Below are 25,853 nucleotides of genomic sequence, written 5' to 3' on the forward strand. Positions count from 1 at the left end.
CACACTCAGGATGGTGTCTGATCCAAGTTAGTATTCTATACCTGTTATCCATCAAAGGACAGCTTCTTTCTGCCACAAAGACTTGGGTGGATGGAAAGCAGTAGCAAAAAACAGACAGAGGAAAGCAGTGTATGTGTGCCTGTGCATGTAGCCTCATGCAGACATCTTCTGGGGATAAGTCAGAGCCCCAGCCCTAGTCCCAGCCCCAGTCCCAGCCCCAGGCCCTGGGAGGTGTGACTAGCCAATGCAGTAGTAACACCAGTGATAGCCCTTTAGGTGGCTTGGGCTACTGTTCAAGGATGAGAGTGACTCACACTAGGATTTCTCCTCTGCCAGACCTGATGCCCGAGAGCCTGAGTCTTGTGTCTATCTGAAGTAGGCAACAGAGACCTTGAGGACATGGCTGAGCAGGGCTGCTCAGGGGTAGGGAGTGTCTAGGGCATTACAGCCCCCTGGTGGTGGAGCACCAGAAGTAGCCTTTTTTCTTTTTCCTTTTTTGTGCAGATCCTAGGGCTTGAACTCAGGACCTAGGTGCTGTCTTTGAGCTTCTTTTGCTTGAGGCTAGCACTCTACCACTTGAGCCACAGCTCCACTTTTTGGTAGTTAATTGGAGATAAGAGTCTTATGGAATTTCCTTTCCTGGGTTAACCTTGGACAGTGTTCCTCACATCTCAGCCTCCTGAGTAGCTAGGATTACAGGCGTGAGCCATCAGCACCTGGCTTCCATCTTTTCTTTACACTACCTCTTCCTCTCTTCTAGATCTTTTCTCTCCACATGCTGCATCTGAATGCATCCACTATATTCTTTCTCTATGGCTGCTAGAACAAATTACCGTAATACTAGCTGGTTTGAGCAACACACATTTATTAGCATTTATTTCTATAGGTCAGACATCCGGCATGGGCCTCAGCCAGTGACACGCAAACATCCACTGGCCATGTTTCTGGAGGCTCCAGGGTGGAACCCACCCTTGCCTACTCATGTCAGCAGACTGAACTTCCTTGCAGTTGCATGCCTGAGGTCCGTGTTTCCTGGCTGGCTCTCTTGAGGGCTGTGCCTGCCTAGCATCTAGAAGCCACCTCAATCCTTGGTTTGTGGCCACTTCCCTCCATCTTCAATGAGGTCACAACAGCAAGAGTGCTTTTCCTGAGTGAATCTCCCCTCTGCCTCCGTGGTTTCTCTCTCATTCAGTTTCTCTCTTTTTCTTTTACACTTCAGGGGCCCTACAATGCCATTGGGCCCATTTGAAGCATCTAGGACAATCTTCCTAATTCCATCTCCATTAGGATGGAATTTCCTTTTAGCCATTTAGTGTAACATAATCAGAGAGGGGTAACACCAAGAGAAGAAGATCCATGTGGTAAACCATCCCCACTCCCTGCTGCCAACTCTTGCTGGGACCTTCTGTCCAAGGTGTGATAGCTCTTTCTTCTCCTTCTTCTCTTTCTTCTTCTTTTGTCAGCCATGGGGCTTGAACTCTGGGATCTGGGTATTGTTCTTTAGCTCAAGGCAAGTGCTGTACCACTTGGGCCACAATGCCACTTCCAGTTTTCTGGTGGTTAATTGGAGTTAAGAGTTTCACAGACTTTCCTGCCCGGGCTGGCTTTGAACCATGATCTTCAGATCTCAGTCTCCTTATAGCTAGGATTACAGGTGTGAGCCACCGGCACCGAGCTGATAGCTCTTTCTTATTGAGAGCTTGCCGAGTGTGAACCTACATGATCCTTGGCCCCCAAATCCTTTCTGGCATTTCCAACATCAACCCTCACCATTTGCTATCCATCTTCACCTTTCTTCTGCTGCACTGGCCAATAGATTTTTCCTACACCTACCAGACATACTCCCACCTCAGGGCCTTTGCCCTTGATATTCTCTTTTGCTCCAACATTGACATCATTTCCTAGGGCTTCCATAACAAAGTTCTACTAGTAGGTGACTTAAAATAGTTCTGAAAACTAAGATGTCCAAAGTCAAGGTAATGGTAGGGTTGGAGGCTCATTAGGAGAATCTGTCCCATGCCTTTTGTTACCATGAGGTGGTTCCTCGCCATCCTTGGCATACCTTGGTTTGTAGTTCTGGCAGCACACTGCCCCCTTCCCTATTTGTGTGTGTCTGTCAGCTATTCTTCTCAAGACTGAAAGTTGTTGAATTTGGAGTCTTCCTTAGTCTAGTATGGCCTCCTCTAGACCTAAGTATATCTATAAAAACTATTTCCAAATAAGGTCACATTTATGGGTCCAGAGTTAGGACTTCAACATAGCCTTTTGTAGAGGAAACAATTCAACCCAACTCAAAATATTCTAAAATGGCAGGCTTTCTCCCTTCCCTGTGGGCTGGATACTCCGTGTGCATCTGAAACCACACCCCAGATACTCCCTTTTACAATCTAGCTCTTTTTCTCTAGGACATCTTAATGTCCTTGCTATTTTATTTCTTTGATTTACTGGTTTTTTCTTACCCTGGTAAATGGCCAGGCCCAGGAGAAAAAGGGTTTTATCTGTTTGCTGATGGTCTCCAGTGCCCTGAGCCCCGCTCAGCCCAGAATGGAACCCACTGAATACACTCTGGACTCTGTATGTACATCATCTCCATGCTTCTCATAACCCATAAAGGCTACAGGCCCAATGTTCCTGTTCTGATGAGGAGGACAGGCTCGGAAAGGCGACGTGGCTTATCCCTTCTCCCTCAGGCCAGCCTGGCTTGTGCTGCGCCCTGGGAGGATGAAGTAGAACCTATTGTTAAAGCTTCTACTGTATGCTTACTTGTGATGGCTGCCTGGGCAGAGGCTGGGGCACTCCCTACTTTAGAGCAGGACCCCAGCATTGTCCAGGCCTAGAAGTTTCCATGGCCTCTTGCCATCTCCTGGCACTTGACCTTTAGCCTTCTGTTGCTGAGAGTAAGGTGGAAGGTTCCAGAGGGAGCTACTTCGGTCCTTCCCCCTAGGCTTAACCCAGGCTTCCTATGGAGGACTCTGCCCCCAAGAAACAGATGGTCTCCGTAAACCTGAGGAAGGCTGAGCAACAGTAGACCACTGTCTCAAGAGTCACACAGGGGAGATGCAGGCCTCCTGACCCAGGATGAAGTGGACAAGAAACCCAGCATCCAGCTGATAGAATGGGAGTTGGCCCAGGAGGCTGACAGCCCACAGTCAGAACTGGGTATCTGAGAAGAGAGCAGCTGGAGCAGACACCCAGCATGGAGGGCCTGGGTTAGCATCTTGTAAATTGCGTCCTCTTCTTAGAACCCTATACACAGGTGGGGGGAGAGTTAGGGACAAGGCCTGCCACAGGGCTGCTGTGGACTGTTCTCTTGATTATGTTAGAGATCTAGGCTGTCAGGAAGGAGGCCCTGTGGCATTGGTATAGGAGAGCACAGGCTGGTTCCTGGCTCAGGCCCTGTGGATGGAAGTCTGGTGGTTGGAGGAAGGGTAGGAGAAGGTGGTGCCAGGAAGCATCTCAATGTGGGTGTGAGGAGGAGCTCTGGCTTCCATGTTAGGCAGAAATTTAACCTGGCACCTTAGTGGTGGGTCTAGATGACTGGTTACAGCAATGGATGTTTGGGTTAGGATTGGGAAGGGCTGGGGCTGTGGCTAGGGTGAGGTTCGATTCAACAGTGGGTTGGTGGTTAGAGATAGGAAGAAGCAATAGTTAAAGAGGAAGTAGCTATAATTTTCTAAAACAAAAAAATGACACTAAGCCATTAGTTACAAAAAAAGATTAGAGCTACAACATTGATGTGGCATTAGAGTGAGTGGTTAGGGAAGGTTATGGCAAAGTAGAATTTAGAACTGGTGTGTGTGTGTGTGTGTGTACTTGTCCTGAGGCTTGAAATTAAGGCCAGGGAGCAGTCCATGAACTGTTTTGCAAAAGGCTAGTGCTCTACCACTTGAGCCACAGCCCCACTTCTGGCTTCTTTTGGTGGTTAATTGGAAATACGAGTTTCATGGACTTTCCTGCCCAGGCTAGCTACAAACCACAATCCTCAGATCTCATCCTCCTAAGTAGCTAGGAGTACAGGCATGAGCTACGGCCCTTAAGGGACTGTGGGTTTTCCAAGTGTGATGTGGTTGTTGTTTTAACCTATGCTGTGGAACCTTAATCAGGAAGCCAGCTCTTAACCAGCTCCACCTAACTGGGAACTTTAGACCCGGGGATGAGAACAGAAGCATGAGTCAGACAGACTTCAATTTCATCTGATTCTGTTGGTCGGATATTGTGGGTTTTTTTCACTTTCCTGAGTGTCAGTACAAAATGCTGTGACTGCTAATACCGACTGCCCAGGGGCGCAGGGCCAAACAAGCAAAGAATGTAGAGAAAGTGCTGGGTCACATACTCAATGCTTAGCACTTGGTAACTAATGGTATTTCTGGTCTGGATCAGAGTTCCTGGCAGGAAAGAGAGGGCACACTCTGTGGGGACAATTTAATAAAAGGCTTTTTTCCAAAAGCACAGCCAGGTGAGAGGAAAACAAAAATGACTGGCCAGGGTCCCAAAGGTAGATGTATAGGGAAAGTCCTTGAGCCTCTAGTATAAAGAAACAGGAGACTGGGCTGGGAAGGTGGCTCAGTGGTAGAGTGCTTGCCTTGCATGCATGAGGCCCTGGGTTTGATTCCTCAGCACCACCTAAGCAGAAAAAGCCGAAGTTACATTGTGACTCAAGTGGTAGAGCGCTAGCCTTGAGTTGAGGAGCTGAGGGACAGCACCTGGGCCCAGGGTTCAGGCCCCACAACTGACAAAAAAAAAGAAACAAGAAACAAGAGACCAGCAGTTACTTGTGACCTTTTGAGATCAACTAGGGTTTGGGTTTCGTTTTTCCAGCCAACCGTTAGCTTATTTGAAAATGAAAGGAACAATGAGAGAAGACTAGAAGAGACTCCTTGGCTAGGTGTCTGTGCTCGCTCACGCAGGTCCTGCTATATATAGGGTCCCTTGTCTCCACCCCCTTAGGGTGTGTTCCTAATCCCATTGGTTGAGGTGTGCACACGTGCTGTAAGGAGTCTTGTGATTGGTTTCCCCACCTCCATATGCCTCTTGCGGAGTCACCACCCCCATGAAAGGCTTGTGGATCTTGCTGAGTCATTCCCCTTCTTCACGTTGGAGCCGGGCCTGCTCGCCATCTTCCACTTAGCCTAACTTCCTTTGACTTCACTGGGAAGGTGAGGGCCACGTCCGGGGCCGTCCCCAGGAGTGCCTGACACAGGCAGCAGGAGGGGGGCATCTCCCATTTACTCTCATGCCCTCAGACTTCTCATTGGGTTTTCCCATTGGCAGTGAGTGAAGGAGCCTTCCAGGGCCCAGGGTGGGCCAGAGGGGGTGGCAGGCACCCACAGGGGCGAGAAGAGGCTCTCCAGCACAGTTGGCAGCAGTCATGACCCCCTACCCCTGTGACAAAACTGCACCCCTCCCCGCCACTCCACCAGGAGGAGAGCGATGGCAACCAGATTTTGCCCCAGGACCTCACTATGTTTTACAGGTGAACGGGACAAGTGCAGGAACAACCAGTTGGGCTCCCAAACTGCCCAGGATTGGAGCAGACAGGAAGGTACCCAGCGTCTTTTCAGAAAAATCCAGAAAGTGGTGAGGGTCTGGGGCAGCATCTCCTCACAACCACGTGTGGGGAGTTAAGGAAGCTTCAGCGTCAGTAGTTTATGAACATATGTATGCAGCTTCCAGCCTCTGACTTGAAAAATAGAGAACTCATGGCACTTGACCTACTTAAGTCCTCCAGAATTTTTGTCTGAATGGAATAGGTTAGGGAACAGTGGAGTAAAAGAAAATAGAAGATGTTGAAAGTTCCTTTGCAGATGCCCAAGTAGGTCTGTCAAGTCAGACCACATTTTACAGCACTCAGCTCAGTGGTGTGAGCTCAGGTGCAAGTGTGACACAGGACCTGTGGGGAGAAAATTCTTCCAGAGTTCTGATGGAGACTTTTCAAGCCCCAGGAAATCTCTTTTGAGCTCAAAAAAAAATCTCAAATCTGTATTAGATTGCAGCCTTTGCTAGGGGATATAGAGGAAGTTTCTGATTTATGGGCTCCATCCATAGCTTTCCCAGTTATTCAATGTGTAGATCTGCCATTGGTTAGTGAATTAGTCAGAAAAGCCTTGTAAAAATAGCTTCAGCAATCAAAGGATGTTATGGTAACAGTAATTTTTTTTTTAAAAAAGAAAAGAGTCAGGCACCAGTGGTTCACACCTGTAGTCCTAGCTACAACTAAATGCTTAGATCTAAGGATCATAGTTCAAAGCCAGCCCAGGCAAGAAAGTCCATGAAACAATTTACTACAAAAAACCCAGGAGTGGAGGTCTGGCTCAAGTGGTAGAGTGCTAGCCTTGAGCAAAATAGGTTAGAGACAGTACCCTGGCACAAAAAAAAAGGAAGGAAGGAAAGAAGGAAGGGAAGGAAGGAAAGAGATGAAGACAGACAGTCTGAAATATACATGTGTTCTTTTTCTGGAACTCACTAAACCAGCCCTCTTCCTTACTTTCCTCTATCACTAAGATCACCCACACACCCCATTCTGGAAAGTGGCCAAGAGGGAGATTTTTAAGTTTTGCAGGATAATTTCCAAAAAATAGATTAGAAGAGGAAAACGGATGACATGCTTTCATCTGATGACTTGTAAACTGGCTGTGTTTAGGACCCAGAAGGGTAGGTCTGTTTGTCTGTCTGCCATGCATCTGTCTGCAGATGACATAGTGAAGATTGCTAAATGATTTCCAATAATGAAATGTGGAAACACATAGTTCCTTTGTTAGCCACATAGCTGTGGTTTTGTGTCCGTGATTCACTGTGGAAGTGAGTAGCTAGAACAGGCATTCTGCAGGGTTGTTTTTTTTTCTTCTTCTTCTTTTTTCTTATTTCTCCTTAAAAATATTTTTGAAAAGTCTATAATTCAAGGAAGTTGAGTACTTTTTGAAGAGGAAAATCCCAGTTCTTTGCAAAACAAAGATTACAAATCAAAATCCTGGAACTACTACATTCCTACTCCCAGCCGATCTCCCACACAGCATTTTCCTACTGGGGGCTCAGACCCTGGCCCTCATTTGTCCACCTACATGGGTTGGCAGGGTGGGGGTTACATCAAAGCTTCTTGTGGTATCCTAGAACTATGGATAAGATGGTATCCTTCCCTGTCTCCAGCTAGGTCACCCATGGCTACAGCCCTTTTCTTGGTAGGGAAAAAAAAAGGGTTCTACCAGATACCAGTGGCTCATACTTATAATCATAGCTACTCAGGAGGTTGAGTTCTGAGGATGGCAATACAAAGCCAACTCAGGCAGAAAGTCTGTGAGATTCTGTTTGTTTGTTTTTTTGTGGGTTGTAGGGCCTGAACTCTAGGTCTGGGCACTGTCCCTCAGCTCTTCAGCTCAAGGCTAGCGCCCTCCTACTTGAGCCACAATGCCACTTCTAGCTTTTTTCTGCTTATGTGGTACTGAGGAATCAAACCCAGGACCTCATGCATGCAAGGCAGACACTCTACCACTGAGCCACCCTCCCAGCCCAAGTCTGGGAGATTCTTATCTCCAGTTAACCACTAAAGGTTGGAAGTGGAGCATGGTTCAAGTGGGAGAGAGTACTAGCCTTGAACACAAAAGAGCTCAGGGAGAGCACCCAGACCCTGAGTTCAAGCCTGAGTGCCAGAAAAAAAAAAGGTTCCATGTTTTGGTTTTGACATTCTTACACTAGGATAGAGAACCTACCAAATGCTGAGGTATGGGAGGTAGGAACTATGAGATATTTATGTTTTACAAAGAAGCCTGCGTTCAGTCTTAACTGTGCCCCCCTAAAGCAAGTCATTGAGTCCTAGGCACCTCAGGTTTAAAAAACAAACAAACCTGTAGGAGAAGGAGGATCATCATTACTTTGTAGAATTTTTAGGAGGTGTTCTTAATATATGGAAATGTACTTGGAGCCTTCTAGGTCCTCTACGAATGTCATCCACTTTTATTTGTCCCCTGATGCTGGGGTTACCTGAGCCTGCTGTTTAGACAGAGCAGCAACCAGTCAGTAGATACTCTTGTGGGAAGACTTGAAGGTCCTGGTGAGCCTTCTGGTCATAGCCAAAGTTGAATGGGCAGAGTGTGGGTGCCAGCTGCCTTTCCCACTGGGAAGATGAACAGTCTCTCTGTGTGTTTTCGTTTCTCATCTGTAAAATAGGGAATGATGGTTCCTGTAGCATAGGGTTATTATACTCTTGGGTAAAGTAACAAATGTAAGAGTCTAGTAGAAACAAAAGGTAAATTACCCTATGCATTGATAGCAATAGATTAAGGAATTTGAGTAGTATACTGCCAAAATGAAAAGCTCTCAGGTTGGCGTTCTAGTTTCTACAGATTTTTTTTGTTTGTTTGTGATGTTACAGTTGGCAGCACAAGAAGGGCAAGCTGGCTGCAGGCTTCCAGGATTGACCAAGCCTCTGAGGGATGCATCCTTGTCTTAGGCTCACACATGCCTTGGTTTGCTGTGGGCTTGTCTGGGCAGGCCCAGCAGTGGGAACAGCTCATCTGAAGCCATAGACTGGCCTTATAGAGTAAGCAAGAATCTTACCAGTTCCATTTCATTCAATACTTGGGAGAACTGGGGTCCTAAATTGTATACTAGGTCAGGCTTGCTAAGCACTGGTTAGGGGCACATGATGACCAAGTTGGAGGTGGTGACATGCTCATATGTCAGATTCTTTATGGGAAATGACTCTCAATCCCCACAGTTCTTTCTCTTCCCACCTCCTCTAATCTCCAGCAGCACCTGGCAGGCCCTGTGTTTTCATTCCTTTAGAATGGCTTCAGCTCTCCAACCACATCCAGGTTTCACCCATGTCATAATTCAGGCAGCTCCACCATGGCAGCTTATGATAATAGTCTAAAGTCAGCAATTTGGCTGCAGTGATAAGAAGAGCAGGTTGTGCTTCAGAGCCCAGCACACTCAAGCTTTAGAACCCTGGTTTGTGGCATTCATGAGACATGCAAGCTAGGCCATTACTTTCCTGCTCCATGTCTCTGGTAGCTGAGTTTGATTCTTATTAACTCTGTTAGTCATTAGCTGTGTGACCTTAGGCGGCTTGTATCTCCTCTACAAAGTGGATAGAAATAATAATTCCAACTTCCTAATTTTAATGATGATATCTGAAGTATTAAGTATAGTACTTGGCACATAATGAGAACTGTGGAGGAGGAGTGGGATTGTGCCCTAGTCTTGAACTAGGGCCTGAGTGCTGTCCTGGAGGATTTTGGGTTGTTTTTTTTTGGTGGTGGTGGTTGTTGTTGTTGTTTTTCTTGTCAGTCATGGGTCCTGAATTCTGGGCCTGGGCACTGTCCCTTAGCTCTTCAGCTCAAGGCTAGGGCTTTACCACTTGAGCCACAGCGCCACTTCTGGCTTTTTCTGTTTATGTGGTGCTGAGGAATCGAACCCAGGGCCTCATGCATGCAAGGCAAGCACTGTACCACTGAGCCACCTCCCCAGCCCTTGCGTGGTTTTTTTGGCGTGTGTTTTCTGTTTTTTTTGTGTTTTTTTTTCTCAAGGCTAGCATCCTGCTACTTGAGCCACTGTTACTCACTGGCTTTTTAATGGTTAGAGTCTCATGGACTTTCCTGTCTGAGCTTGGTTTCAAGATCCTCAGATCTCAGCCTCCTGAGTAGCTAGGATTACAGGTGTGAGCCACCTGTGCCTAATTGAACTATGTCAATATTTGCTATTACTAGAATCATCTTGTCTCCTCCTGTTTTCCTTTTTACCAGACAAGCCTCATTAACCCCTGCACATCATTGTCAGCATAGTTTTGTTTTGTGTTAATACTGGTACTTGAGGCCTCAAAGCCACGGCACTGTCGTTTAGATTTTTCGCTCAAGGCTGGCATTCTACCATTTGAGCTGAAGCTCCAATTCTGGCATTTTGGTGGTTAGAGATAAGGGTCTCACAGACGTTCTTGCCTAGGTTAGCTGTGAAGCTTGAGCCTTAATCTCAACCTTCTGAAGTGCAACTAGGATTACGGGCATGAGCCAACAGTGCCTGGATACTCAGCTGTCAGCACAGTTTTTTGTGTGTTTTGTTGTTGTTGGTGGTGGTGGTGGTTGTGGGATTTGACTCTGGGTCTGGGCTTTGTCCTTGAGCTCTTCAGTTCAAAGAGAGTGCTGTACCACTTGAGCCACAGCACCACTTCTGGTTTTCTGATGGTTAATTGAAAAGTCTCATGGACTTTCCTGCCCAGGCTGGCTTTGAACCGTGATCCTCAGATCTCAGCCTCCTGAGTAGCTAGGATTATAGGCATGAGCCACCAGCACCAGCAGGGGCAGCACAGTTTTGAGTTTGCTCCTTGGGCTCATGGTTTTCTTGCCCTGTCTTCTCATTCACATCTCCTAATTTTTCAAAGCCTTCTCTAGCTATCCATATCCAAGGATGCTACTGTCTAAGATGGGCCTGGAACATGTGGACTGGGCAGCTTAGTTGGCCATGAGGCTCTTAGTCCTACAGTCTCCATGCTTTCCCTCTCTGATTGTTCCTAAAGGTTCTCACGCAGGACCTTGGCCCTAGGCTGCTGTGTATGAGTGTATGTGTGAGGCATCCTGTACCAAACATGCTGGTTGGGCTGAATGGGGTTAAAATCTAGCTTGTGTTCTGGTTCTCCCACCTTGGCATAATGCTTGCATCAGCCTGAAGGAAGTCAAGCAACTTTTGTCATTGGCCACTCGGAGGGCCTCTTTTCTAATTCATGCAAAGGCAACAGATGTACTAGACCTCCCCTGGGTGGATGGTAAGCTCCTGGTGGATAGGCGAGATGCCAGTTCCATGATGCCTGAGTGCACCTTGGTAGTGACTGTATGATGAATTTATGAAATCCCACATACTGACAAACCCTCCCAAGAAACTTGGAGCCAAAGGATTCAGACTGCTTCCTAGCTCTGGCTGGCTGCACAATGGAGCCCAGCCTGGCTGGGGAATGGCTCCAGTGAAGTGGGAGAGCTGAGAGAAGTCATGAAAGAGTTTGGAGTTCAGTGTGATCACTATTGGACGCTCAGTGCTATGGTGACTCCATGAAGGATATACAAATGGTAAGACCTGGACCCTTCCCCACCCCGGGTCTGATCCCGCTCAGCCCAGAATGAGGCAATAACTCTTGCCAAGTTTCTTCTTCCTTGTGGGAGGGACAAGGCTATTGCTCCAGGAATTTAACACTTGGGAGAACTAGGTAAAAATGAGAGGTGCTGGGGCTGGGAAGGTGGCTCAGTGGTAGAGCACTTGCCTTGCATGCCTCAGCACCACATAAGCAAAAAGAAAAAAGTCAGAAGTAACGCCGTGGCTCAAGTGGTAGAGTGCTACCCTTGAGCTGAAGAGCTGAGGGACAGTGCCCAGACCCAGAGTTCAGGCCCCACGACCGGACCCCCGCCAAAAAAAAGAGAGGTGCTGCCTAGGCCCTAGATAGCCTCTGAGGGACTGCGTTTATTCTCATCTCTGCCCTTGATGTGCTCCAGGTAGGAGTCCAATTCTTGGGCAACTTGAACTAACTGTTCTACCCTGCTCCCTTGCCAAGCCAGGAGAGAACAAAGATAACACAGCATGTGGGGGTGCTTAGGCTGATAGTGGGAAGCACTGGCAGCTGACAGAAGCAGCAGGGTGGAGAGGGATGAAGCTCTTCTGAGTCTGGGCGCTTGGGCAACTGAGGACTGCTTGTAAAGTAAGGACAAAGCCTCAGCCTGAGGTTGGGTGTCCCGCTCCCCAACATTCTGCAAGATCCCTAGAGCTAGAGCCTCCCTGTGTCACTTATTTACCTGCCGGGAAACAGGTGGTATGTTCTTTGCTTGCTGACTGGGAAGCAGGACAGAGTGCATTCTGGGCATGAGAGACTCTCAAGGTTCTCCTCCCTTGCAATTCCTCCATCCTGGAGGGGGCCTCCCATAGGCCCCTTCTAGGGTCCTCTGAGCAGCCCCAGAAGGACAGGGGTCCAGTCCTCTAATATCTGGGTATGGCTAAGGAAGAAGCTAGAGGCCTAAGCCTCAAAACAGAGTGTGACTCACCATCAACCAGGTGGGGTTCAGTGGGGACCTTGAGCTAATCAGTGAGGCTGAAAGATTGGATAGGTACACACAAGCACAGCAACAAGGGTGATCTGAGACACCTGGGAGAGGACTGGCTCGCACCCTTTCAAGCTGGAGTGTAAATGATGCCACATCACTGTTCCAGGCAATGGACAGCTACTCACTCCCACCAGGCGCTGCCCGCGGAGTATGCTGTCCCCAGATAGCTTTCTGTCTTTGATCCCTGGGGATGTAGCACCCAAGACCACTTGATCCTGGCCTAGCCTGGGCATGAGGCTTGAATGACCTGCCAGGAGGAGAGAAGGGGCAGTGCTCTGCCAGGGCTGAGCTAGCCCTTTGCCTTGCTTTGTATCTAGGTCCTCAGAGACTGTGCCACTAAGGAGGTACCAGGACAAGCTGGCCTGTGGCAAGATGGGACTCTAGCTCACAGGGAGATGGAGCCTCTGCTTTGGCTAGGAGCAGAGGGCACTGGGAACTCCTCTTAACTCTAGGCTCTTCTCTCTGCTGAGTCTCCTGTTCCTTCTACTTCTCTAGCTGCTAGCTCCCAACCACACACACAGCCTCTTCCTTCATTTGCTCCTAAGATTCCCTGGTCCTCAGTCCTTCTAACCCTTCTTTATATTTTCTTCACTCTTTTATTTCTTATGTAGGGGTCAGAGCACCTGGAAGTCATAAGGAATACATGGACCATCAATACAGTTAATTCCATGATTAGAATTAGCTGGATACAATTTTACTAACAGAAACTATGACAATCGTCTGCCTATGTAAAAGAAAAGGAAAAAATACCACCCTGGCTCCGGGTGTATGCACGTGCCCATGAAAAGAGCAAACAGTTGAGTGACATGTGGTGGGCTGTTGCCACATTTTTCCATTAATAAGAGTTTATTGCTTGTTCATTTGTTTAATCATGCACTAGCAGACAAGTGGTAGCAGGCACCAAAGGTTGGAGAAAGATTTATAAGAGTAAAACTTAAAACTGAGACCATTCTGTTTATTAAGAAAATTTTCCCCCTTAAATCAGGAGGTGTTAGAGTTCCAGCTTCAGCTAGCAGGAGCCTCCTGGTCTGGGCTGGGTCTGCATTTGGTTCCCTGAGAGGCATCAGACCTCCCCTTTAACTCTGCACCTACCAACTCCCACCACCACCACCACAGTGGTGGGGAGAGAGAGCCTGGGACTCTCTCCCCTGAGATTTGCCTCCTGGATGTTTCTATCCTAAGATCCATCTTGAGGTTCGGAATACTCTTATATCCCAGACCAAGCCCACCATCCACTTCTTGGATCTCTCACTGGGGGTCCTGGAATCCCCCCTGCACCCTCTTGTCTAAGCCATTCCTGGGAATTTTCTAGGTCTTCAATATCCCTTGCATCCATCCTTGGTCACTGCTTGCCCAGACCACAGCCAAGGCTTTCCATCTAAGCTCCAACCCTCCCACCCCTCACTACTCTGTCTTCTTCAGCTAAGTCTTCCAGCATAGCTATCATTTAGTAAAGTCTGTCCCATCCTTCGCAGGCCTGAGACCACAAGTGTCTCAATGCTAATATTGGCTCATTCTGGGCCCCTCACCTTTGCTGAGCTCTGGTCCCTTTGTGTGGCTTCCATTGTGTCAGGGGAGACAGATGGCAAGTTCTTGGTTTCACTGAAGAAAAAATTCAGGGGCCAACACACAGAGGACTCTTTAACAGAGTAGATGTATTTAAGCAAAAGCCAGATTTTATTAAAGCAGAAGTGATCATAAAGCAACAGTACATCCCAAAAGGAGACTGAGGGCAGACAGTTCAACCAAGCATTCAAGTGCTCTGAGCTATCAGTCTTAGACACTTTTATGGATATGGTTTAATGGTGATTATGCTAAAGATATTTCCATAATTGTGGAGTTTTCTAAGAAATGGGAGGGCTTTTCTAGGAACTGGGGAACAAGGAGTGATTTACCTAATAAGGCATCCTCAGAGCCAACCAAGATGGTGATTTGCAAGGAGGTGCGTGCATGAAACCATAACTATATGAGATGTAAGTGAGGCCTCTGGCTAACCTCTGCAGTTGGGAAAGTTCCCATTGGTGTCATTGCTGGGGACCATACCAAGAAGTAGCCTCAATCATAGTGAGCTGTTACTCCAGGACAACAGCAAAGCATGATGTTTAGCAAAATGTACCGAGATACCCTGCCAACCATTCCCTAGTTCCTTTGTGTTGTTATTATCTTTCTATTGCCTATTCCCTATCAATTGGACTGAAGATGGGAAGAGGGTTTTGCTTTTCTTGAGCTGGAGTGCCTAGCATATTAAACTTATTCATAAATGCTTCTTGAATGAGTGAAGGAGGAGAGACTGCTTCTTGGACCATGTTATTTTCCTGCTTTGAAATCTTCAGGGACTCCGCTTTACCCAGTCCATACAGCAGAGATATTTCTCCCAGTGTTTCAGGCCCTCCACCATAAAAGCCCAAACCTGCTGTGTGCTGGTGGCTCATAATCCTGGCTCCTAAGGAGGTTGAGATCTGAGGAGCAAGGTTCAAAACCAGCCTAGAGAGAAAGTCAGTGAGACTCTTATCTCCAATTAACCAACAAAAAGCCAGATAGGGTAGCATGGCTCAAATGGTTGAGTTCCAGCCCTGAGTAAAAAAGCCAGGCATAAACATGAGGCCCTGAGTTCAAGCCCAAGCACCAGCACCCCTCCCCCGGAAAAGATCCACATCGGATGTTCTGTTATATCCTTTAGCCTCAGTGTCCTCGACTGTAAAACGGTAATAAACTAAACTAATAACACAAGTGGGTGGATTTAGGATGACGTTAACCTGGTGTAGTAACCGGACTTCTGCACTTAGGAGTTTTGTACTACAACAAGGTCTAGAACCTCCACACCAACTGTTTTTCCAACTGTGAAATGGGGATAGTGAGTACCTTATTCTTACCTTACAGAGAGGCCTATGTGAGGGGATGCATGTGACTTGTGTGTTATTGGCACAAAATCCAGCACAGAGTAACTGTTCATTAAATCGCTGCACTGGCTGATCTTCCCTTCTACTTCCTATTCTTTGCCTTTCCCACATAAGTAACCACTGTTATTAATTTTCCAGGGTATCCTTCCAAGGTTGCTTCATGAATATGCAAATAACCACAATATGGATTCTTGTTTTCTCTATGTCAAATAAACACAACATGAATCTTTATTTTCTGTATGCTGACAAAAAAGTTCACATGCTCCACACTGGGAATCAGCAAGCTTCTTCTTTCTATAAGAGGTCAGATAGTAAATATTTTTGGCTTCCTATAACAAATGCTTCTGCAACTTCTCAACTGCATGGTTGAGAGTAAAAACAGTCACAGACAATGAGCCTGGTTGTGTTCCAATGAAACTTTATTTATAGAAACTTTCATTTGAATTTTATATAGTTTTCTCATGTCAAGAAATATGATTTTTCTTTTTACTTTTTATTTTCCAATCATTAAAAAATGGTTGGAAGCCAGGCGCCGGTGGCTTACGCCTGTAATCCTAGCTACTCAGGAGGCTGAGATCTGAGGATTGCTGTTCAAAGCCAGCCCAGGCAGGAAAGTCTGTGGAACTCTTATCTCCAGTAAACTGCCAGAAAACAAGAAGGGCGCTGTGGCTCAAGGAGTAGAGCACTAGTCTTGAGCTGAAGAGCTGAGGGACAGTGCCGAGGCCCAGTTCAAGCCCCATAACCGACCCAAAAAAAAAAGTTTGAAAGAGAACATTGCTAAGTCACAGCCTAGATAAAAACAGTCTGTAGGTGAGATTTAGACTGTTGTGTTTTCACATTTCAATGTGTCTTAAATATCATTCCTTACAGAAGTGAGGAGCCACTTCTGTTTCCAGCCACCTTTAATCCATTCTGTGCTCAGATCCTTGTTTAAGCAATCTTCTACTCAAGGACACTGGATTGTTTCTATTCTGTAAAAAATACTCTATTTCAAAACAATGTTGCAATGAATGAATAATCTTTTTTCGGCATCAGTGTGACCATTTGTAGGTGTCTTAGCTGAAGTCCCTAGAGGTGGGATTTGGGTATATGTGGCTTATTGGGGGAGCACGAAGAGAGAAAGGACAGAAGAATGGAATAGTGGAGAAAGACAAGCAAGGATGGACTTCCCAGGAAATCAAGCTTTGAGCTGATTGAATTCAGAGCTTCTGAAGTTGTTTCACCTTGACACAACGTGTCTAGGGCCTTTGATCTTCCCTTTTGAGATAGTCATTGGTGGTATGGCCATGGTGATAGGAGGATCTTGTCACATGGTTCTCATTGGCCAATAGCAGGACTGAGAAATCGTAAGTATAAGCTTTGGCTACTGTCCTTGCAGCTGTTCGGAATGTACCAGCATTAAAATGGATGTGGGCAGGGTCCAGTGCCCACTACAGTAGGGTTATCTGTAGTTTTAAAGGTGGAATCACATGCACTATGCCACAAGAGGACATTGTTCACTTGCTCTCTGAAAGAGTTGTGTCAACTTACACTCCTGCCAGCAACATCTGAGAGGGCACAGTCTCACCAAGAATTGTGCTAGTCAGATGGAGTAAAACATGCTGTCTCATAGTTCTCATTTACACATCTCTTATAAGGAAGAAGATTGAACATATTTCCCTAAGTTGAAAAAAAATGTTTGTTTTCTGTAAGCCATTTATTCATATCCCTTGAAGGTTTTGTTTTTGCTTTTGTTTTTGTGCTGGTACTGGGGCTTGCATTCAGGGCCTTGAGCTCCAGCTTGGATTTTTTTGTTCAAGGCTAGTATGCTACCAGTTGAGACACAGCTCCACTTCCAGCCGTTAGCTGGTTATTTAGACATAAGAGTCTCTACCCAGGCTGGTTTAGAACCACAATCCTCAGATCTCATCCTCTGAGTAGCTAGGATTAGAAACGTGAGCCGCTGGAGCCTGGCTGGGGTTTTTTCTTTTAGAGCTGGTAGCCTCTGTCTTTTCTATTTCTTAAGATATTATGCAGATTCATCTTTTGTCTGTGACATGATTGCACATATTTTTCCTGTTGGATCATTTGTCTCTTTACTTTGTTTAAGCTGGTTTGGGCCAAACAGAGGTTTTTGATCACGGAGTTGTTGGATCAAGTAAAAGATACGTAAAGCACTTAGCATGATGCCTGCAAGCTGGTACAAACTTAATAGCTAATGTTTCCTTCCCTTTCCTCTTCTCCATTCAGTACTTTCTTATCTGGAAGGCTACACTATGGGCTTTTGAAATCTTACTCACCCATCCCTTAAGCACCAGCTGAAGTCTAGCTTTCCCTGAGGCTTCTAGAATTTCTGTATCTTTCTTCACAATCACCTTGAGCTTTTGCCATGCTTTGGCTGAGCCTCAGTTCCCTTATCTATGAAATGGAATTTCTGGGAAGAATAGAGATTTATTTTGATTTCATGATTTATTTTTACTTTACACAGTACATATCATTTGTTTTAAAAAAATCTCTAAATCTAGATATCCATAAAATTTCAAACTGTGGTTAAACATGTTTATACATAAATGTACTCAAGCACTGTTATTTCCAAGGAGTAGTTACTATTTATGTCTGAGTGGTTTCCTTATGTCTGAATCAATGTCCATGACTGCAGGGAGAAGTTTTTCTTAAAACATAAACTGGTTTGGATGCCTCACACCTATTATCCTAGCTATGCAGGAAGCTGAGATCTAAGGATCTCAGTTTGAAGCCAAATGAGTCAAGCAAATATGAGCAACTCATTTCCAATTAAACAGCAAAAGGCTGGAAGTGGAGGTGTTGCTCAAGTGGTAGAGTGCCAGCCTTAAGTGAAAAACTCAAGCAAGTGTGTAAGGCCCTAAGTTCAGGTCCCAGCACTCACACAAACACACACACACACACACACACACACACACACACACACACATGTCCACAGTTAAAATTTTTAAAGCAATCTAAATATGCAGCATCTAAGTTGTGAGTAATCTGTAGATTGACCCTCATGGGAATTGTATAAAGCATGATCTAATGTTAAGTGGGAAAAAAGTCCATTTAAATTGTATGTATACGTGATGATAATAGCATAAAATCGTGTGTGTGAACAAAGGTAGAAAGAAAATAGACAAAAGTATTGCTGTGTTGGGCTCATGAATAGTGAATTCATGATTATAGTATTTACAATAAAATTAAATGAGGGAGATTCTGAATGATCTGTGAATAGTTATTTGTTGAGAGCATCTATTCCACAACAAATGCATAAAGGATTACATTAAATGACATGGGAGGCTGGGAAGGTGGCTCAGTGGTAGAGTGCTTGCCTTGCATGCCTGAGGCCCTGGGTTTGATTCCTCAGCACCACATAAGCAAAAAGAAAAAAAAGCCGGAAGTGGCGCCGTGGCTCAAGTGGTAGAGCGCTAGCCTTGAGCTGAGGGACAGCACCTAGGCCCAGAGTTCAGGCCCCACAACTGGACCCCCCCCAAAAAAAACAACCCTCTAAATGACATGGGAGCCGGTCACCTGTGGCTCACGCCTGTAATCCTAGCTACTCAGGAGGCTGAGATCTCAGGATCACGGTTCAAAGCTAGGCTAGGCAGGAAAGTCTGTGAGACTCTTATCTCCAATAAACCACTAGAAAACTGGAAGTGGCTCTGTGGCTCAAGCGGTAGAGTGCTCACCTTGTGTTGAAGGGCACAGGGACAGCGCCCAAGCCCAGAGTTCAAGCCCCATGACCGACAAAAAAATGACATGGGGTAGAGGCATGGCTCAGGTGGTAGAGCACCAGCCAATAAGCAAAAAGTTCATGGGCTGGGAAGGTGGCTCAGTGGTAGAGCGCTTGCCTTGCATGCCTGAGTCCCTGGGTTCGATTCCTCAGCACCACATAAGCAAAAAGAAAAAAGCTGGAAGTGGCGCTGTGGCTCAAGTGGTAGAGCACTAGCTTTGAGCTGAAGAGCTGAGGGACAGTGCCCAGGCCCAGAGTTCAGGCCCCACGACTGGACACAAAAAAGCAAAAAGGTCAGATACTAAGTTTAAGTCTCAGTTTCAGAGGAAAAAACAAAACAAAACAAGAATTGACAGGGCAGGCCTGGGCTTTGGTTTCAGGATAGGAGCTAGTCTGTCAGTGGTTTGACTCAGAATGTCAAAGCTACTCAGAACAGTCTATCATTTAGAAGGTCAAAGGTCCTAAAAAAAAAGTCAAAAGGTCAAAGGTCCTGAGGCTCAGAAGGCTGAGAAACTTGCCCAGAATAGTACAGCAAAAGCTTGGGTATTGCACATAGAAGAAAGCCTTCCCTCTACAGATGGCTGGTCAGCCTTCATCCTCCTGTCTTGGGCACCTCCACATCCAGGAGTCAACCACACATGGGTGGAGAGATGGGCAGCCAGATGAAGGAAGCCACAGAGACACACTGCTCCTGGGATGTAAACTCTGGTGCCATGCTTGTCTCCACAGGACCCTGAGTGGGCTCAGCCAGACACGCCCTCCCCAGCAGCACATGGGGCTATCTCGGACCATCCGACGTTACCCAGCCATTGCTGCCAATGGCCATCTGACTTCCAATGCTCTGCCCACAGGACTGGGTCTTGAACAGAGAGATGGCACTCAGCAGGCAGTACATCTGGACAATCGCTCATCCCCCTGGGGTAAGGTGCTCTGCCTCAGGGCCTAAAGGAGAAGAATATCTAAACCACTAGACCACTCTCCATTCCACCTCTGCTTTCTCTCCACTCTTTGTGAGGAATTGAGTTGCCATTTTGTCCCTCATTCTTTCGGCCAATCAACAGACAGCTTCTGAAAGGGTAGGTCTGTAGATACATATGAAAGCACTTGCCTAAATTGTGCAAGGCCCTGGATTCAATTCCCAGCACAGAAGAAAGAAAATAAACAAGCAAAAATAGTAGTAACCAGGTGCTGGTGACTAACACCTATAATCCTAAGCACTCAGGAAGCTGAGATCTGAGAATCATGGTTTGAAACCAGGCTGAGCAGGAAAGTCTGGGAGACTCTTACCTCCAGTTAACTACCAAGAAGCTGGAAGTGGAGCTGTGACAATATTATTTGAGCAGTTGCTTTGTGTCAAACTTCAGGGGTGCCAAAATAAGTGATCTGAATTTGATCACGTAGTACTCTAGGACCTTAGCTGCTCTGTCTCTGCCTGTTATCCTATTATGCCTTGGCTCACTTTATAAACAAGTATGATTTTCAACCCCCAGCCAGGTGCCTCTTCCTCATTCTTCCTTTAAATTCTAACCTTCTTGGTTCAACACTGCCAACTGTTTCTGTAACACTGACTTCTACTACTAGGAAAAGATCACCATTTCTGTATTCTCATCATGACACACGGTGTTGTTACCTTCATCCCTTCTTTCTGTTAGAACATCCTCTCTCTACTGCTTCTCAGAGCAGCTCCTCTAAGCCTGCCCTCCTTAATCTGCTTACAGATACTGGGAACTAGCTCCTGCCACGTCCTCCCTGCACGGACAAGCTTCTTGGACCCATGGTCTACATACTTTTTCTACTTCCGGCCTTCCATTCCCTCCTCAACCTTTTGGCTCTGTTCTCCTCCCTGGGATCCCCATATTGAATTTGTAAATCTCTTTTTTGTATTGCCATTATCCTTACTAAATGAAACGACCTCACCTGCCCCCAGTCTACTCTGCCTATCAGTAGTCCTTCTACACTGATACATCTGTGATATCTTGCTGGGAAGTTTTTCAATGGTTTCCCTACCAGATAAAGTGTCTGATCCAAAGCAAAGCAGGGGCAAACCAGGCCCCAAACCTGTCTTTAACTGGACATTATCATGATCATTCTCTGTCTCTTTTTCAAAATATGGACTACTTCATGAATTTGTGTGTCATCCTTGTGCATGGGCCATGATAATCTTCTCTGTATTGTTCCAATTTCAGTATATGTGTTGCTGAAGTGAGCACCATTATCATCCTTTTTAGCCAACCTGAGCTTTATCTTATTCCCTGATCTTAGGTTCAAGCCCAGGCATGGCCCTTTGCTGGCTATGACATAAGGCACCCCAAATATCTCTGACCTTCAATCTAATTGTAAAGTGGAAATATTAGGTTGGAACATGTAAAAGTTACTGAATATTCAGCTATGTTAATCATGAAAGTGTTCCTTTTGAATGGCTCCAACTAAGTAATAGTCATCAAGAAGGTTAAGAATTAACATGTACCAAATGTGAACTTAGAAGCTAATTATTTGTGGGCTTCTCGAAGGTGTGATTGTGTCCCATCACAGACATGGCATCCAGAAGGTACTCAGAGAATGCCCTGGGCATGGATGGATTTCCCCCGGTCCCATGGCAGCGCCTTTCATCCCTACCTCTTGGACACAAGTCCTCTCTCTACAGGACTGAACCTCACAGAGAAAATAAAGAAGATCAAGATTGTCTTCACTCCTACCATCTGTAAGCAGACCTGTGCCCATGGGCACTGTGCCAACAGCTGTGAGCGGGGCGACACCACCACCCTGTACAGCCAGGGTGGCCAGGGCCATGACCCCAAGTCTGGCTTCCGTATCTGTGAGTGTCTTTTCCGCTATGGTGGTTTCCATCTGGTCCTGAGAAGTTGGGGTGGCCACAGGGACAGGCTTGCCTTGGACTGGAGCCCAGATCCTTTCTAGGAATAAAGTCACTGTTCTTGTTTGGATTAGGGGTGGGAGGGGAGAGGATTCCATCAGGTGTTCCCAATTACCTGGAGAGCTGATTCTTCAGCCTTGTCACAACATGGCTGTGTGGCTCTAGGCATATTACACCCCTTTCGACAGAGAAGATAGGGAGTTAATAATGCCAGTGCCTGGTGTCCTGGGTTACTGTAAGGAAGAAACATGAAAGGGCTTTTTCTAGAAAGGCTGGAGCTGGTTGTTATCTGCCCTTTCTCACTGTGTGGCCTCATGGAAAGTCCCTGCATTTCAGGGGGTGCTGGAGTCCCTAAGCCATCTAGATTTGGTGTCCTGTCCTCCCCCCTTCTCTGTTGTAACTAGCTGGCCACAAGATTGATGGCACTTGGGGGTTGATGTTATAGATTTCTGTCAGATCCCTTGCCTGAATGGAGGCCGCTGCATCGGCCGGGATGAGTGCTGGTGCCCTGCCAACTCTACTGGGAAGTTCTGCCACCTGCCTGCCTCACAGCAGGACAGGGAGTCTCCAGGGAGCAGATCCCACCACAGGGCCCTACTGGAAAGCCCCCTGCATCGGTCCACCTTCACGCTGCCTCTCTCCAATCAGCTGGGTGAGTGTTCAGCCAGGAGCCTGCGGGGAGTACCAGGTAGGATAGCTGGTCAGCCCTGCTGTGCTGGACAGGAGCAGGGAAGTGTCTCCAGCTCGTCCTTCACTGTCAGACTCCCTCTTTCTCCTCTACCCACAAGGCTCCCATTTCATTTCCTAAATTTCTTTTCCCCCTTCCATCTGAATTTCATCCCAAGTTTTTGTCCTTATCCTGTGATGGGGAAGTCAAGCAGGAAACAGGCAGCATCCTGCCCTCAGGGAATCCACAGTCCTGGGCAGTAGAAAGAGGAAGGATGGATGGGAAGTTGGATTTCAACATACAACATTTCATTTTCCCTGGCTTCTGTTAGTAAGTCCCAAATTAAAGTTGAAAAAAAGCAAGCAAGCAACCGAAAGAACACAATTCTGTAGGAGTTGGGAGATGGAGGGACCCCTGAGCCTGGAGTACTCTGGGAAGGCTACATGACTGGTGCAGTGAGCCCTCGACCATGGGCGGTGTTTGGCTCGGCAGAGGGGAGGACTGGCGTAGGCAAAGGCATTGAGGAGGACCAGGCAGGGGTCAGGGCTATTGCTCAAGGCTCTGAGTAACAAATCACAATGCCATTGGACTTTACACTAAGGGGCCTCCTGTGAAGGAGTTTATGACTCATCTTGTCCCCCATGGGGGATTTCTCTGGGGTTTCAACTACAGAACACAAGAGTGCCAGGGAAGTTTGGAGGACACACACTGCCCATGACTACCTGGCCTAGCGCTGTCAGCACTCTTGGAGGTGGGGGAGAGTGAGGGTGGCGTATGTTTCCCAGCTCTGACCCCAGCCCTTGTGTACAGCCTCTGTGAACCCCTCCTTGGTGAAGGTGCACATTAACCACCCACCTGAGGCATCTGTGCAGATCCATCAGGTGGCACGGGTGCGAGGAGAGGCCGACAGGGCCCCAGAGGAGAACAGTGTGGAAACTAGACCCCCATACCGACTTCCTGCCAGCACCAGCTACAGCCACTGGGACAGTAACAGCATTCCTGCTCGGGCGGGAGAGCCTCCTCGGCCACCTCCCCCAGTGGTGCCCGGGCATCAGGGACTCCTGGGCCGATGTTACCTGAATACTGTGAATGGACAGGTGAGAATGCATCTCCCTCCCCCAGCCTCTGTCCTAGGGGCTTCCAGAACAGTGACCACCATGCACTCTGCTCTTCTCTGTCCTTTGTTGTTCTTATGGAATATGACCTCCCATTCTCTCATCTCCCAGATAAGAAAACCAGGGCAGAAAAAGGGCCGAGTGTGAAGAGGCAGGGCCTCCTAACTGGGCTGCACATAGTCCCTGTCAGTACCGGGCATACAGGAGAGGATAGAGGAAGTCCCCTGCCAAAGGAACTGTCACCAGCCTGAGTTTGGTCTCAGAAAATCCTGACTACCTAAGAACTGAGCCTACAACCTGGGAGTTTAATTTCTAGTCTCTCAACTTGTGCCACAAAGATGTGGAATGAGCCGGGCACCATTGGCTCATGCCTGTAATCCTAGCTACTCAGGAGACTGAGATCTGAGGATCACGGTTCAAAGCCAGCCCAGGCAGGAAAGTCCATGAGACTCTGGTCTCCAATAAATCACTAGAAAACCAGAAGTGGTGCTGTGGCTCAAGTGGTAGAGCTCTCGCCTTGAGCTGAAGAGCTGAGGGGCAGTGCCCAGCCCAAAGTTCAAGCTCCATGACCGACCAAAACAAAACAAAAAAACATAGCCCAGGTGATCCAAAGATCAGAGGTGCTCTGTTTTCCCCGGAGGCATCCTCAGCTCCTGCTGGGAGGCCAGGCTAAGTTCCCAAGGACAGGAGCTAGAACAGACTCATGATGGCTTTACTTGTTGCAGTTGGTATTTTTGAGGTTAGAGGACTGGAAGAAATACAGGCAAAAGCTAAAGATCCGAGTCTCAGATCACCCCCAGCTTTGGCCTGGGATCCTACTCATTGGGAGAGCTCTCACTGGGGTGACCCCCAGTTCTCTGGAGGTTGATGGAGGAAATCTCATCCTTTGGGAGCCTGTCTAAGAAGTGTTAATGGACTCAGAAGGTGGTAGATTACACAGAGTAGATCATGTGTCTCGGGTGGACCCTCCAACACAAAGTTAGGGTATGATACAATGGATGCAGCCTTCTCTGCTTCCTTCCATTACATTGGCCAAACACTTCTCCCTAGCCTGGGGAGTGGCATTCTCTGGCAGAATACGTGTATGTGATGGTGTGTGGGGGGGTAAGTTCTATGTCCTGGACTTTTCTGGGATATCTTGTGTACAACAAGAGGAAAAAATGATGGGGGTGAGGTGTCACAGGTGTCCATGGCCTCTTTTCCAGTGTGCTGACCCTCTGCTGGAGCTAACTACACAGGAAGACTGTTGTGGCAGTGTGGGAGCCTTCTGGGGGGTGACTTCATGTGCCCTGTGTCCTCCTAGACCAGGTGAGTGCTCTCATTAAGGTGGAAGGTTTCTAAGACCAGGTAGGTGAAACAGACTGGTGAACCACCTAGGTGTTCCAGATCTGCCTTGAGGGAGCCTCTATCAAGCTCCTGTGTCCAGCAGCCTGAGCCTCTTCACTGCTTGACTGTCTATGAGGGGCTGCTGCATCTTGTGCTTGCTGATGAACCTCTTCCACCCTCTCAAATACACTCCTGCCCAGGACTCAGGCATCCAGTGGCTTTCTGTTTTGTTTTATTTTGGTTTTGGTTTTAATTTTGGTTTTGGTTGTGTGGCTTAAACTTAGAGTCTGGGTACTGTCTCTGAGATTTTTTTTGCTCAAGTCTAGCACTCTATCACTTTGAGCCACAGCTCTACTTCTGGTTTGGTTCTTTGTTTTTGTGTATGGTTAATTGGAGATAAGAGCATCATGGACTTTACTACCCAGGCTGGTTCTGAATCACAATCCTCAGATCTCAGGTCCTCAGATCCTCAGCTCTCAGTGATCCTCAGATCACTGGTGGTGTAAGCCATCAGTGCCTAGTTCAGTGGTCCAGCAGTCTTGATTTGGTGACCCAGTGTTTCTTCCTTCTCTCCTTTGGGTGGGATGGTGGTCAATCAGGTGTTCTCATCTCTTTCCTGCTCCTTGATCTCTGACTTGGGGTTGAGCATTTTAGAATATCCTCGATTTTGAGATGTGAGATCCCCAAGCTCCTGCCTGCTTTTGGAGGGTATGGGAAAAAACCAACATTCATTCATTCAGCAAATCCTTACCAAGTGCCTCATATATGTCAATCACTGAGGATTTATGGGTGAGCAAAACATAAAAGGTCCATTCAGGAACCCAGTTGTTCACTTCATCAAGTGTTTCATTATTTATTTTCATCACCTGGTTCAAACTATCTCATCTGACTTTGTGCTGATAAAGCAAAAGAATATATTCAGTACAAAGTAGAGGACATACATTATTCAGGAAATATTGTTGTTGGGAATATCATTCTTTTATTTATTTTTTATTGTAAAGATACTGTATAGGGTTCCAGTTACATGAGTAAGGTAATTTGTACATTTCTTATCAAGCATTGTTACCCCCTCCTTTGTTTTTCCCCTGCTATCCCTTCCCTCCCCAGTTGTTGGGAATATAATTCTTATAATTACTGAAATTATATTTCTGTGTGTATGGAGTTTTTGTGTTTGGATTCCT

The 25,853-nt window shown here is 46.8% G+C and overlaps 1 protein-coding gene across 1 annotated transcript in view; it reads left to right on the forward strand.

Moving 5' to 3' along the window:
- Ltbp2 (latent transforming growth factor beta binding protein 2) overlaps positions 1-25,853 on the forward strand; it is a 102,899-nt gene that overhangs the window by 25,655 nt on the left and 51,391 nt on the right. Inside the window, exons 9-13 of the mRNA XM_013013523.1 lie at positions 19,422-19,612; positions 21,337-21,507; positions 22,010-22,216; positions 23,042-23,328; positions 24,552-24,654. Coding sequence (XP_012868977.1) covers positions 19,422-19,612; positions 21,337-21,507; positions 22,010-22,216; positions 23,042-23,328; positions 24,552-24,654 — 959 coding nt within the window. The remainder of the gene's footprint in view (positions 1-19,421; positions 19,613-21,336; positions 21,508-22,009; positions 22,217-23,041; positions 23,329-24,551; positions 24,655-25,853) is intronic.

This window comes from Dipodomys ordii, unplaced genomic scaffold, assembly GCF_000151885.1.
Source record: "Dipodomys ordii isolate 6190 unplaced genomic scaffold, Dord_2.0 Scaffold2, whole genome shotgun sequence".
NCBI lineage: Eukaryota > Metazoa > Chordata > Mammalia > Rodentia > Heteromyidae > Dipodomys > Dipodomys ordii.